Raw genomic sequence first — 16,349 nt, forward strand, 5'->3', positions numbered from 1 at the left:
AAGGATTATTTAGGATACTAATTTAGAAAATTTTGGTAAAAAAAATTAGGATTCCATGTTAGAATTGTGTTAATAATTGCATGACAACCCAAATGTTTAGTTGAGCCTATACACGTTCTAGTGCATTTGTGGCTTCCTTATTTCAGTGAAATCATGAGAAAAAAAACACGACCTTGCTCAGCCTGAGGGATGTAATATGTTTAGCAGCCTAAACCTGAAATGTATCCAGGAAGATTTTTATCATTAGCCAATAAAGGTTGAGATTGAGCGCCCCTGCTTAAGCATGTAGGGATTTGAGAAAAAAAAAAGTGAGGTATACATGTAAAAAAAAAAAAGAGAATTACAAGAAAAGTTTGAAGAATTTTTGGAGCATCAAAGTTAAATATCAAATATGAAGATCGAAAATTCTGAAGAAATCCAAAAAGTTGAAGATACCAAAAATTAATCAACAAAGGTGGTGAATTCAAAGATATCCAAGATCAAATTATCAAGCAAGTGAAGAATTCCAAAGAGCTCTATAGTGGTATCGAAAAGTTGTAATTCTAGATTATGTATGCTTGGGTTGCTCAATTAAAAATACCTTGAGGGTAAAGAGGTTTTCTGAGGATGGATTCGGAGGGTTGCATAAAATGAGCATAGTTCGGGGTGAGTGGGCGAATGTTTATGAGGATTGTGAGTATTTGAAGTATGGGGGGTTTTTAGGAATTTTAGACACAAATGCATGCTTTGCGGTCTTGGCATAATGGCTGGGTTGGATTGGAGTTATTATATGTGATTCTAATGTGTTAAAATTCAGTTTTGCTTGAGGGCAAGCAAAAGACAAGTGTGGGGTATTTTGATATGTGCATATTTAGTGTGTTTTAAGTGTAGTTTATTATTCATATATTAGCTAAATTGTTGCATATTATGGACAAAAGGTACTTAAAAGTGTTAAATTATGTTTTTCAGTCCAAAGATGAAGCTCGGAAGCGAAAGGAAGCAAGAGAAACGGTTAGGAGCTCAAGAGTGGAAAGAAGAAAGAAAACACCCATAAAAGGCTTCTACTCGTCGAGTTGCACCTTGACTCGACGATTCCGGTCGCGGATTCAGAAAGATAAGCATTCGGAAGTCAAGATAGTTATCGGATTACGACTAATATGAGAGGGACTCGACGAGTCACCATATGACTCGACGAGTCGGGATGCATATATAAAGATAACTCTATAATGCGAGAAAAGAGAATTCTGGGAAGTTTCAGAAGTGCTTAGCTGCGAATAAGAAGTCAGAAGAACCCTAGAAGTCGACCAAAGAAGCTAGAATCCAATTCCGGGAGTAATTAAGGCGTAATTTCACCATTCTACTTAATTCTTTTGTTTTGTCAACATGATTAAGCAACTTGAATTTATTTGTTTGCTGTTATTTACCTTAGTTATGAACTAATTTCTTTAGACTTCTGTTTGGGGATACAAAGTTGACAATATGGTTTGATTGATTGGTAGGATTAATTCTAAGTTGGTGATTAATTGTTATTTTAGCTTGCTAAAGAACCTTGTGTATGAATGATAATTAATTTTCTGTTAATAGGAAGATAATTGATTAGCATGAACATCTATTGATTATCAACCTCATATGATATGTGACCACTATATCATATGTCTAGGATTAATGAATATGAAACTAGGATTAATAAGGAAATTGAGTAAATTCATGTGCAAGCTTGTAAGATGACCATCGAACAAGAGGTTAATTAAGAATAATGAATTAATTAGCTATTGCAAGTCTAACTTAACCCGAATAATTAATCTAGTAAATATAATTAAATTAAGCAATTGGCCACTGGTTGAATTAGTTTATTTGCTAAGGATTAGGGTAGTGAACACAAACTTAATCACTTGAATCGGTAACCAACGAAAGAATTAATCCATTGCACTACTACCTTAAAATCAACCATAAAGTTAACCGAGTTGAACTAAACAGAAGTTTCTTTCCCATTATTGAATCTAGTTAGTTTATTCTTTTCTAGTCTTGCATCAGTTCTAGTTAGTAAGTTTCTAGTCTTGTAAAACTAGAGAAAAAACCCTTATTTGCTAAAGTAACTTAGATAGAATTAGTTTTTAATTTAATTTGCCGTTCCCTGTGTTCGATACCCTGCTTATTTAGCTATACCACAATTGATAGGTTCACTGCCTTTTGTGTGTTATTTGATAATTAAAGTAGGATTAAAACTAAGTGAGTTTTACACACATCACGCATCGATATTCTATTCACTTAAAAAACATTTTAGAAACATTACATACTATCTCAAAGCTCTTAAGGATGAGAACACAAAACAATTATATAAAATATACATATAATTAAATGTTTCCAAAGTTAGGGAAAATGATAGTTTTTACAAAAAATTTCCAACATCGACATGTAAACAAAAGACAACTTTCATGGCTTGTTTCTCTCAACAATGGTGCAATCCTTTATGCATTTAATATATGTCGATGACGTAATGTTCATAGATGTTTGGTCCTTGATAAATCTTTTTAAACTAAAACAGGTTTCTTAGATGCTTTCACATCTTTTCTAAGCTAAAGGTAAAATTTAACGAATGTAAAGTTTATGGTATTGTGGTTGAAAATATTGAAATCACTAAATTGGTTCTTTTTCTTTAAATTGTGAAACATTATTTTTTTTCATTTACCTAGCTTGGCTTGGAGATTTACTCCAATATGAGGCTTGCTTGGATTTGGGATCTATTTTTTTTTTTTTTTGACAAATTCAAGAGTAAGCTTAGCTCAATGGGAGCAAAATCGTTTTTATTTGGTGGTAGGCTCACAATCGTTAAAATGGTCATCAGTCCTTACTACTGTATTATTTCTCTCTCTCTCTCTCTCTATATATATATATATATATATATATTTATATATAAAGCAATCTAACATGTTTAGCATTAATGGTAGTAGAAATCGAAATCAGATGGCGAATCCATTTGGGCTCAAACTATTTGGGCAATTCATAAGTTTTTCGATTATGATAATACATCAACGGCAAGAAGATCTCTCCTTGGATCTTGGTTTGATGTTGCTTCCAATGAGGTTCATCTTTTAGAATTTAGCATTAATCTATCGGGTATTTTTAAAAAGGAAAATTGGTGATGGGTCTAAAATACATGCCTGGAATAACAATTAGGTGGGTGCCATAACTTTGAAAGAAACATTTCCTCATATTTATATCACAGGAGCTATCAAACTTAGTCCAAATCAAATCCAACTTTGTAAGACACTTACTTGGAATACGAAGCGAAATAGGATATTCGGGCATAACAATTTGAGTTTTCTGACCTGATACAAGTTTTGGATAATTTTAATTTCACTAATGCTTGAGATTCAAGGTGGAGAGTTGAGGACAACTCACATAAGTTCTAGGTGAAATCGTCGAGATTTAATATTGAAGCTAAAGTCTCACAATATTATCTCGCTCTCTTCAAGTATAAATGTTGGGTGCCAATGAAAGTAAATAGTTTCACTTGGCAGCTTGCTCAAAATAGGATATTACTTAGTACCAACCGTTGTTTTATAGTTCCAAATGCCATGTGTGTTATCTGTAAGCTGAAGAGGGAGTAGACCATTTTGCACATTTTTCATACACAAAGGGGTTGTTTGACAGAGGGTCAGATCGGGTCCAAAGCTAGGACTCGGTCCAAATTTCACAATCAACATGTTTGATTTGCACTGATGACCTACAACTCGGTCCTAATTTCTGATTCAGTCCTTTACTTTTTTTCTGGTCCAGTCCAAGAAATAAACCGTCGTACCGAGTTTTACTATTCAATAATGGACTTGATTCTCAATACATGTGTTTGTCATACATTTTTGATTATGCCTTGGTTCAAGCCTCTAACCTAATCAACCTCTATCAAACGACCCCAAACCTATTTGGGTATGGGATATGGGTCAATGTGGTTTTCATCTTGGGCCCAAGGATGAAATTTTTGAGTGACTTGTCTAAATTAAATGCGTGTTCCATAATATAAGTAAGTTTATGGAAGGCGAAAAAGTGCATGTATTAAAGAAATCGATAATTCTCCCTTTAAAAATGAAGGTTGATATACAAATTAATCTCTTTTGGTGGATTGAAGCATAGGGATAAAAATTTAGTATTGATCGACAAGAATGTTGTTGTAAGTCTTGCTTATTTAAAATCCTTTTGTATGTTGTTCCCCTGACTTTTTGTTTTAAAATATTTTTTCTGCCTTCCAAAAAAATTAAAGTTTGTTAAGTCGCACTTAATTAATATCCTTTCGAATAATTAGTCACATAATCTATTCACAATCAATAACTATGATATTAAATTGCATGCGATGTTACCATATTTTCGTGTTTACATTACATGTAAAAGGAACCATAAAAGAAAATATGATCGAAAAGAACCGAAAAAAGAGAAATTAAATATCTTTTTACTTTTTGTTCCTACAAATCATTTTACCCAATTAAATGATGACATGCGTAACTTTTAATGTTCATTTAATGATATTTTAGTATACTAATGTGGCACATATCATCATTAGTTATACACTTAACTACCTGTATGTAAGGTTCTAAATAACATGAAGTGTGATTTGATGGCAAAGTCAAGGTTAAGCAATGACAAACCTTGATGAACCATGACGTTTTTCAAGACGTGACTATTATATATATATATATATATATATATATATATATATATATATATATATATATATATATATATATATATATATATAAAAGAGATAAATGCAAAGTCACCTTAGATGTTTTTGTAACGGCTACGCCACACCTCACATCATGACATGCCTTGAGGCATGCCATGATGCTCTTTTTAGAACCATAGTTGTAAGCCACATATGCATAACCAAAAAAAAAAATACAATATTATTACTTTTATTGTTGTCTTACTAATGTTTTATTTAAAAAAAGATAAATTGGGCTAATTTTATTTTGCAATTTTTAATATTCAATAAAAAATTAGGCTGTAACCAACATACCAATGATTTTCGTATGGATGCCTACAAAAATCTTTTTTTATTAATAAAATGTTAATTGATCCGTAAATAACATTTAGCTACAAAAATCTAATATGGGCAACAAAACTTTTTACATGGGACGAGAAAATGGACGTGTTGTGGTCACCCTTGTTATGGTAAAAAAACATTTTGGTATTTTTTATATTAGAGACTGAAAAAATTATCGAGTTAATCGGACCCATCCCCGAAACTCTGAGGTATATTTTATAGATCACCCAATGGGTCGAAGAAGATTCTCGTCCCCCAACAATTCTTTTAAAAAAAGGCTTTGTTTTAGTGTTTTCATTATCAAATAATTGTTATACATACTATGGACAACATCAAAATTATTGAAATAAAACAACTTTTTAACATCTATGTTATACATACATCCATTCCTTTATGCTTTGTATTTTTTCTGTCTAGATGTATGATTACTAAATAGCCCTTACAACAACATGTGATGCATGATTACGAAAAAAAAAAAAAAAAACTACAACATGTGTGCGTTGGAGCTTAAAGCCGCCCAACTTATATGGGTTTGGACAACAACTCATTCATGTTGCCATAGATAGATAAATGGTTACCCAAATCTATCATTAAATATTTAAACCAACGGATTTAAACAGAGAAATCGCAGCCGTAGAACTTTATACTTGAATCGAATCGGTAAACTCATGTCCATGATTTCATCAACTCAATCAATCAAATACTGACATATATGTATCAGATTCAATCAGAAAATCAATGATTCTAACTCCACGAACATTGATAAGCCATTTAAATGATGCAATCTGCAAAAATAAATCAAAAAATTAAATCTGCAACCTGAATTATCTGAGATCCATACAAGAGTTTTCGAAACATATTACCAATTTATACATAGTCAACATAACAGTATACACATTATCAATTTGTTAGATCAAATTCAAACCATTTACACTAATGATTTTAAATGGGGAAAATTTGCATCAACGACATCGATATGTATTAGAGAAAATGACTCAACGTTGAGAAAGTTCTTTTAAAAAATGCAAGAGAAAAAAAACAAAAATAGAAAGAAAAAAAAAACTTGTATTAGATCATGACATATGTACAAGAGCACAAGCTAGCACGAAGGATCATTAACGAAATTTTCTAATGCTCAACGCAATGGCCACGATTGTAATTAAGGTATGTGCTACAAAGGGATCCATGTATATATAGGGGCGAACAACATATGTAACAATATAGGAGTGGAAATTACTATATTGACCTTACAGTGTATGTATGTGTGTTTATATTCATATAAGCATTTAAAACTAAATAAATAAACAAACCATTTATGGTAACATGAATTAAAAAAAATACTATGTTGACTTTACAGTGTATCTATAATCAATGTGCATTTATATCATTACACATTTAAAGAGATCCACTTATGGTTCAATTTAGTCATGTTTTAACTATGTTTATTAGCGACTAGGTGTGAGATCCATGTACTACATTGGTTTAATTAAAAAAAATAAATATAAAATTTTAATAATTTGAATAGTTTGAATTTATAATAAAAATAAGAAAAATTTTGAATTATTAAAATTAATGAGATTTTAATGTATTGAAAACATTACATATATAAACAATTTCTAATAAATACTTTACATATATATCACCTTACATATTAAATGTGGAATTTTAATTTAATAAAATAAAAAATACAATAAAATGACAAGTGGAAAATAAAAAATTTAAAAATTATAGAAAATACCATGTATCCAAATGAATGAGAAGATGACATGTGATAAAAAACCTTCATTTATTATAGTAGATTACAAAAGGGCCAAGATTAAAAGTATAGAAATACCTAGCTTGTTAATAGAAATTGATTGAATGTTCAAGTTTTGTTTGAGATAAGGACGTTGTTTTTTTAAAAAAAATGTGTATTAACCTTGATTATTTAGCAATATATTGTAGTACCAGGTGTGAGATCCGTTTAATACACGGGTTTATTAAAAATAAAATTTTAATATCAATATATAAATATGAAAAGTTTTATAATGTAATATTTTACATAATAGAATATAATCTTTTGAAATTTTGGAAATGAAATTAAATCGTTTGAAGTATTTATGAGAATCTATTACCAAATTAATAAGATGATTTTATTTCCTTATAGAATCTATTACAATTTTATGGAATTTTATTTTAAAAAAATAAAAATCCCTAAAAAATGACAAGTGGAAAATAAAATTTTCTAAAATTCTCACAAAATGACAAGTGTCAAAATGAATAAGAAGATGACATGTGGTAAAAAAAATATTTATTTATTAAAGAGGATAACTAACGCAACTACCTTCCAAGTAAACTGATTCATATAAACTAAATTGTCTGTTATTTTCGAAACCCTTAGTGAAATATTCAACACACACGACGTCAAGGTTCAAACCATACACGTCGAAGATACTGTTATTTGTGCTATGTAGTTATTAGGTTAAGGTTGCATTTCTTATTAGTTATATATATATATATATATATATATATATATATATATATATATATATATATAAAATAACCATATTTTTATAAGTAAACATGGTGAACCTTTTGGTTAACACTTGCTACAAGTTCCCTATAATTTGTTAAAGAGAAATTAAATATCCTTCTACTTATTCTTCCTATTTACCCTTCTATCATTTTTAGATGAGAACAAGTGTAATAAATAATAATTAAGAGTAAGTTACACGAACGGTCCCTATGGTTTGGGGTAATTTGCACGTTTGGTCACTAACTTATTTTTTTTAACACGGAAGGTACGTATTATATGTTTTTGTTGCGTACTCAGTCAACGTCTTTCCTAAAAATACTATTTTGCCATTGTTTTTTAATTTTATTTTAATCAGCAAACCCCAACCCCACCTCCACCTCATTTTACCTTACATTTCCTACCTCATCTTATTTAAATAAATTAAAAAATTAAGAGAAAAATAGTCTTTTGATTATGTATATATAGGTCACAAAATTAACCTAATTTATTTAAGTAAACATTGTGAACCTTTGGATTAACACTTACTACAAAGTTTATGTATAACTAATTTAATGGAGTTAACTGTTAGTTCTTCCAATGTATTTTTTCTGTAAAGAGAAATTAATTATCCTCCTACTTATTCTTCGTATTCATCATCCTAACATTTTTATACGCGGACAAGTGTAATAAATAATAATTAAGAGTAAATTAGACGAACGATCATTATGGTTTTGGGCAATTTGCATGTTTGGTCGCTAACTAATTTTTTAACACGGAAGGTCCCTATTGTTTGTTTTTGTTGCGCACTCAGTTCATGTCACACCTAAAAAGACTATTTTGCCCTTGTTTTTTTATTTTATTTTAATAAGCACACCCCAAACCCCACATCCACCTCATCTTACCTTACGTTTTCTACCTCATCTTATTTAAATACATTAAAAAACTAAGGGAAAAATAGTCTTTTTAGATAAGACAGGGACCAATCGTGCAACAAAAACAAACTATAAGGACCTTCTAAGTTAAAAAAATAAGTTAGGGACCAAACATGCAATTTTCCCTAAACCATAGGGACAATTCGTGTAATTTACTCCTTAATTTACTGAGCCACTCCTTCCGACTTTCCAGAAACCTTCCTAATGCCTAATATATCATAAAGATCGGGGCTTATCACTATCAGTCATGCGTGTTCAATACAAGTCTAAAGCTTAACTTAGGTCAAAATGGAAGAAAAAGCGCCAAAACTTCATCCATGGAGTCCAAACCACCATCAAACTCCAGATTTGAGATCTATGCTTTTCAAAAGATTTCAATGATCCATAATGTTTCTAACTTTATGGATTCCATGAATTCTACTCAACACATAAATAGAGAAAAGTGGGGAAAACTTAAATCTAGCATGCTTAAAAGAGAAAGACATTGACCTGATTATGACTTACAAAGGTCTAAAAACAACACAAGGTGGTGAGGATGAGATTTGCTTGTTGAAAAAATGTACCAAAGGGACCTTCTTCTTCAACAAGGAGCTAAAATTCACCAAAAGCGCTCTTAAGATCAACAATGGAGGTTACAATTGATTAGTGCGGGAAAGAAGATGATGGAGGTTAAGGGTGTGCAAACCCTAGCCCCTTACTTCCTTTAAATAGGGCACAAAATACAGAGAATTTGGGTTAACCCTTACCACTTGCTCATCACGTCATGGCCTGCAGGATGGATGCACGTTTTCTGCCTTGATGGTCACTTCGTGACCACCTCAAAACCTAAGATTTTACATTTTCATTAACCAAAAGTATAACTACTCATATACTTGAAATAGGTGTTACAAGTAGATTGGTTTGCTATTAAAAATAGAAGCGGAATAGATGAAATATTACAATTAAGGCGAGTCTATTATCTTAAGAGCATATATTCCGTATTATAATATTATAATTAGAACCTTTCAAAAGTTTTAGACTATTTTATGCATATCCTATGTGGAATAGAGTTTCTAATATGTGTTAGCATTTACTAATTTTATACAAGGAGTTTTAATGTGGACAACTTATTTACCTCCGGTTATTTTGTAATCATGATCATATATATCCATATTACTTACTTTCCTTTTTTTGTAAGCACAATCACACACCTTTAGGATATTTAGAAAAAACAATTACAATATGTTACTACACTATTAAATAATTGATATCTCAGGATGTCATTAGTGCACCCAGAGGCGGACCCAATTTTATTTTTAAACAGGGGGAAAAAATTCAACTTGAAGCGGTTTGAAGATGTACACACAAAAAAATGAGAATTTGATAATTGATGGAATTTATGGTTGCAACTTATTGATTGAAATAAGACAAATCAAATTATCTTTCAAACAAATATCTTCCAGCAACAATTAAACCACAGTTATTATAGTAAACAAAACAGTCATTTTTTTTAATATTATAATTAGATAATGGACAACCACTTATCTTTTCCAAGAGATCAAAAGAAACATAAAATAGGGAAATACAAATAAAGTAGTTCCATTAAACAATGACCATCTAATAAACAATAACCTGTCATGTACTCGGTAATTGGCAACGGCGGGATCTCATGGTTTGAAATCTTTTCAAAATGCTGTCATTTGGAATCGTTTGAAAAATCTCTTTCTCGATGTATGTAACCAAACAATCATTCAACCACTGGTCCCCAATTTTGTTGCGTAATCGAGTTTTCACAATCTTCATTGCTGAAAATGATCTTTCAACTGAAGCCGTTGAGATGGGTAAAACCAAAACTAGTTTGATCAGTCGATAAACCAAGTGGTAAATGAAATTTTTCTTTGTCTCAACTAGCTTCATTGCAAGGTATCCAAATCCCTTCAATCTAGAAAAATGAACACTAGATTTCATATCAAAAATATACGTGTCAAGCTGGTTCTCAAGAACAAGTATGTTTGTTTCATAAAAATCTGAGGGATAAAGTTGGGCTAAGGTAACCAATTTATCCTTCTTGAAAGATGAGAAAGAATAATCGGGGTTCAAGCAAGCCATACAAAGTAGCAATTCAGTAGTGGTTTCATTAAATCTACTTCTATGTTATTGAAGCACCCAATCTATCACATTTTTAAATAAATCATTTTCATAATGATGAAGGTTCGTCACTTGCTGAGCTACACGACGAGGCCAACCTCGAGCTACAAAGACATCATCCATATTTGGAATAGCAATACTATACTTTTCACAAAATAAATAAACTTCTTTGACCAATGATTCCCACCCTTCGTTTCTCAGTGTCAGTGTCATTAACCTTTGTTTTGAAATACCAACTAGTTCCATAGCATTCACTATATCTTGATCTTTCCATTGTAATCCCAAAGATAACTCATTTGTAATTCTAAGTATACTTTTCATCAAGATCAATGCAGAAACAAAATCAAAAGATTGTGTCCAATCCAATAATATGACCGCGTCTGCCTTTTGCTCAGAGCTCCCACAATCCTCAACAACATACTCAAGTACCTCAATTATAGAATAAAATAAGATACTGATGTTCAACAATGTTACGTAATGAGATCTCCATCGTGTATCGGTTGCCCTTTGATTATATTTAGACATTCTTCTTCGAGTCCTAGGATCGGCAAGAAGTTCATTCAAATTAATTTCTTCACAAATTCTTTTTGAACTTTGTCCCATGTTCGTAGCTTGTTCCAAATTTGGCCTTCTTTTTGAACTTTTCCCCATTTTTGTAGTTTGTTCCAAAATTGGACTTATTTTTTAGCTTTGCCCAATAATTGTGGAAGTTCTAATAATAAACTTATCCATTTCCCCTATATTTATAATTACAAAGTATAAACCCTAATTAAAAATAACACCCAAATAAGTGAATAACAATTGTATCGGAAATTCAAAATATATATATAAAGAAGATCAATCAAAGGTAAATTATTTAAAAACTATGGAGGTGGATGTGTGTATTGGGTATACAAAGTGAAATCAATTAACAATTCAATATAATAAGATTCTAGGACATAGTACCCAATTATTTAAAAAAAAAAAAAAAAAAGTATATGAATATGTCATGTGTACCTGGCATGAAGGATGAATCAATGGAAATTGGAAAATCAAATCAAACACAAAACTCAAAACTGTAAATGAAAGGAGCAAGCAGAATCAATTTGTTGTCGTGAAGAGTTAAGGAGGCGTGCTTTCTTGTTTTTATTTACCTTTCTTATATTTTGACTATGTGAATAAAGCCGTCAATACTAAAACATTTAACCCTCCTTAGTTGCCAATGTTTTCTAAAAAATTTCAGAGATATATTTTTAATAAAAAAAAAAAAAATTTGTTGCTGGGGCAGCCGCCCCCATTGCCCCCACTGTGAGTCCGCCTCTGAGTGCACCCTCTTACTTTTAAAAATGTTAAAATATGATTTTTTTTTTTTTTTTTTTTAATTTGAACAAGTGGGACCATATCCATAACTATGATCTAAAAAAAAATTTAAAACTTGATTCAAAGTGACAATTTCAAATATACGAGGGTTGTTTCATTAAATATGTTTATTGTCTTCAATGTTTATAAAAAATATAAACTCGTGAGCACAATAAGGAGATGGTTTCTCTAATTACTATATGTAACAGTTAGACTTTTATAAGGCTTGTAAGTTCTATACAAGTAATGAAAATGATGTGTTGGAATGAATAAACGTGTTTGTATGTGAAGATGTCAATACGATTTTGATGAAAGTACATTGCCTTTATAGGTAATATATGGCTTGTGGGTTATTATTAATAAGAAAGTTACATTGGGCTATCCCGACTCTTGTATCTTTCTGAATGAATTATAATGTTATATTAGCATACTAATATTATAATAAATATATTGAATGTATATAAGATGATACTCATAAAAGATGTTCCTAAGCGATGAGAAATTCTAAGTGTGTGCTAAGCATGTGCTGATAATATAAGTCCTATTTGAACAACCATAAACTTAAAGTGTTATCATTCGGGACATTTGTAAGGTTGACTACGAATGTATGTAATCTTGGTATGATAATAATGTTGATATATAAGACAAACAGAGGGTCCAAGCTGGATGTTAAAATTGATGTCTTATATGGACAGGACGGCTCAACTAACTTAGAGGCTTTAAGCAAAAAAAAAAAAAAAAAAAAAAAATTGGGTCCCTTCAAGTAAGCAAACAGTTTAGAACTTCTAACGTTTAGTTTTATAAACTAGGTCTTTTACCACCATGTCAAGCTTCAACTTGTCTTTATATCCTAAGAAATACATATATATGCACATATAACACAATAAGGTTTAGAATTGGGGGCCCTTTAAAATTGGGAGCCCTAATCCCTTGCTTAGTTTTGCAAAGGGTAGAGCCATTATAGACCCTTTATACACGCTAAATTATAATACAAATTTTGAATGTTCTAATTAGTAATATGGATAGTTAAGACCAAATTGAAGTGAATGTAAAAACAAAGTGATTTGGACCAAGTATGGGAAACTTATGTAAAAAAATGAAAAAACAATGTATTACTCAAGCTACGAGAATTTACAATATGGAGTATTTATGTGGTGTGAGTAGGCTCTACTTTATGCATTTTTTTCTATCTCAACCTTGTGCGGACAACTCTATATGAATCATAAAATGTTTTTTCAGACCGCTCGCTATGAATCACAAAATGCTCTCACAGCGTATTTGTGTCGGTTAAAAATTGGTGAATATTATTAAGATGGGAAAAACTTGTTTTGGGGATATTTCTTGTCAACTCTATTATAGTTTATATTAAGGGCTTCTAGTGGCAAAAATTCTCCATATTGTGCTAATTTTGAAGAGATTTTTTGGGTTGGAAGTAAGGTTCTATTAAGTGTAAAGAATGAGATGATGATTGTTAATTTCATTGGAGTGCCAATAATAGTGGATATTTGATGTCGCATTAACACTTCTACAAGCTTGTATACACCATGTTTTGATTCTAATTCATGATGGCCAACGTAATGACCTTAAAAGCAAAAGTGTGGAAATGGTGAAAATTGGGAAACCGGAACTTGTATAATGTTTGATGGTGTTATATATATTTGTAATTGAGTAAACGAACACTCTAAATGAACACTCTATATGAATATATTTGTCATACATACATGGATAAAGCTCCATATGTTATTATCATGGACCTAATATATATATATATATATATATATATATATATATATATATATATATATATATATATATATATATATATAAGTTTGTTTTTGTTGGGCATGTCAAGTATATATATATATATATATATATATATATATATATATATATATATATATATATATATATATATATATATATATATATATATATATATATATATATATATATATATATATATATATATAAAGTTTGTTTTTGTTGGGCATGTCAAGTAGCGTCCATACATAACCACCAATTCTTGTACAACTACTAAAAACCTTACCATCATTTCAGAGTATATATATATATATATATATATATATATATATATATATATATATATATATATATATATATATATATATATATATATATATATATATATATATATATGTAAAAGATCAAATGAGAATCACAAAAGGTTAAGAACTATTTAGGAACCATTTTCATTAAGGGTATTTTTGTCCATTTCAAAATTAACATTTGTTAAACAAACCCACTCCTTTTACTTATTCATTTCATCTTTCTCATATTTGAAATTTTGGTAATATCTTTCATCTTTTCTAAAAGCTCCAAGACCACCACCAATGTTGGAGTTCTCCACCACTACCGGAGACCGCCACCACCACCGGAGACTACTATTTCTCTTGTTGCACCAGATTTGATGTCATCCTACTTTACAATTGCTGCTTCTTTTCCTTATGTCAAACACCTCCGTCAATCACCAATGGATCAATGTCGCTACTTCAGATTTACTTCAACGTGGATCCACCAAAGAGCACTGGATTTTCACTCAGATTTGGTAGATATGGAATGTATCATATCTGGATTTTATTATCTTACTCAGATCTAGTTTGCCTCCACTCTCCACCTCCGGATCTAAGCTTAAACTATTGTCTTTGTCTCAACTAACCGGAGATTTTCGCTAGCCACCGACTGTCACTGTTGCTGAAGACAACTAATCACCGGATTTTGACATACATCTAGTCAGGTTTGATTTGTGATGCTCATGGATCAGCATAATGTAGTTGACATTCTTGGATCTACTATACCACTACTGATAATCTTAATCTTTATCATGCATATTAACATTCTCATATCTAATGTTTTTGGCGTAATTTCTTCAGATCTGATACTGATGTGTGTAAAATGCACTGGTTTTATTCCTACTCTAAAAATATAATTTTAGCACACAAAGGCAGTGAACCTGTCTTTTAGTGGTATAGTTAAATAACTAGGGTATCGAACTCAGGGAACAGAAATTAAACTAATAACTAATTTTAACTAGACAAGTAATAAAAGTAAATGGTTTTTCTCTAGTTTTACAAGACTAGAAACTTAAACACACATCCTAACACGTAATTAACTAAGCAACTAAAACAAGTAAAAATTCACCAAATTTAATAAAGGGTTTCTATTTAGGTCCAACCAATTCACACCTATGGTCAATTTTATGATAAAGTATTATATTGATTGTTATTGGTTACCAGCTATAATGATTAGATTCACATTCGCTATTACCAACCCTTAGGAAATTACTCAATTTAAGCAGTGATCAAGTGTTTAAACTAATTAACTCCCTAGTTCAATTATTTGGATTAAATAAGATTTGTAATTGCTTAATCAAATTGGTAGTTCAACTAACCTCTTGTTTGTTGGTTTACCAAACAAGCTCACACATTAGTTTATCCATTCTCTAATTAATCCTAGTTTCATATTCACTAATGCTAGGCATATAATGAAGTTTTCACATAAATCATATGAGGTTAACAATTAAGAGATGTTCATGCAACCTAATTGTCTTCCAATTAACAAAAAATAGTTATAATCAATGCATAAGGTTCTTTAACAAACTTAGTTTAATAAAATCACCAATAATCAATCAATCAAAGTATAAATCACACCATAGGAGTAAATTAGTCTGTCCTAAACAGAAACTACAAAATTTAGCTCATGATTACAATCATAGAGAAGCTAAAAACGAATTTAATTGATCTACACATGATTCACTTCTAGATTAAGTGGAAGATTTAACCTAATTCGCCTTAAGTCTTCTTAAGGATCAAAGATTAGGGTTCTTCAGGTCTCCAAATGTATCTTTAGTCGTAGGTTGTTCTCCAAGGAAGCCAAAAACTCCTCAATTTGGGATCTCATCCGCTATTTATAATTATCTCAAAACAGGGTGTAACATCCCAAAAATCACAACTAAAATTTTCTTTTTACAACATTACTAAAAACCATATTCATAAAAACCGTAACATAAATCATAACATAAATTCGTAGCATTAATTCGAAATACAACTTATTATCAGAGTAGAACATCCTAGGCTAGATGACTATGGTGTGTGCACTGCAATCTTTCCGAGCTCCTCTTTTGAAAACTGAGTACCTGTAACCAAAAACTGAAACTGTAAGCACGAAGCTTAGTGAGCTCCCCCAAACTACCACATACCATACAATAACATATAAAGCACATACTGGGCCTTGCCCACTGCATCGGACCGAAGTCCGGAAACTGACTGAGACCTTGTCCCCTGCATCGGACCGAAGTCCGGACTAACTGACTGGGACCTTGTCCCCTGCATCGGACCGAAGTCCGGACTAACTGATCATAGCATAGCATAGCATATTAACTATCATGAACACATATACTACATACTACATCGGGCCGTAGCCC

General features: G+C 30.9%; 2 protein-coding genes across 2 annotated transcripts; both read right to left on the reverse strand.

The window, feature by feature from the left end:
* Positions 1-10,057: 10,057 nt before the first annotated feature.
* LOC145007025 (uncharacterized) lies at positions 10,058-10,531 on the reverse strand. The gene has a single exon (XM_078966032.1). It carries the CDS (start codon positions 10,529-10,531, stop codon positions 10,058-10,060), a length of 474 nt encoding a protein of 157 aa, XP_078822158.1.
* A 45-nt stretch (positions 10,532-10,576) lies between these two features.
* Positions 10,577-11,221, reverse strand: LOC145007034 (uncharacterized). Its single transcript, XM_078966040.1, has one exon. It carries the CDS (start codon positions 11,219-11,221, stop codon positions 10,577-10,579), a length of 645 nt encoding a protein of 214 aa, XP_078822166.1.
* Positions 11,222-16,349: the final 5,128 nt, after the last annotated feature.

The sequence above is a fragment of the Lactuca saligna genome, chromosome 1 (assembly GCF_052625555.1).
Source record: "Lactuca saligna cultivar CGN05327 chromosome 1, ASM5262555v1, whole genome shotgun sequence".
Classification (NCBI taxonomy): Eukaryota; Viridiplantae; Streptophyta; class Magnoliopsida; order Asterales; family Asteraceae; genus Lactuca; species Lactuca saligna.

Bases quoted from the DNA above. Each gene is read 5' to 3' on its own strand.
- LOC145007025 (XM_078966032.1), bottom strand. From the start codon at position 10,531: ATGGCTTGCTTGAACCCCGATTATTCTTTCTCATCTTTCAAGAAGGAT.
- LOC145007034 (XM_078966040.1), bottom strand. From the start codon at position 11,221: ATGGGGAAAAGTTCAAAAAGAAGGCCAAATTTGGAACAAGCTACGAAC.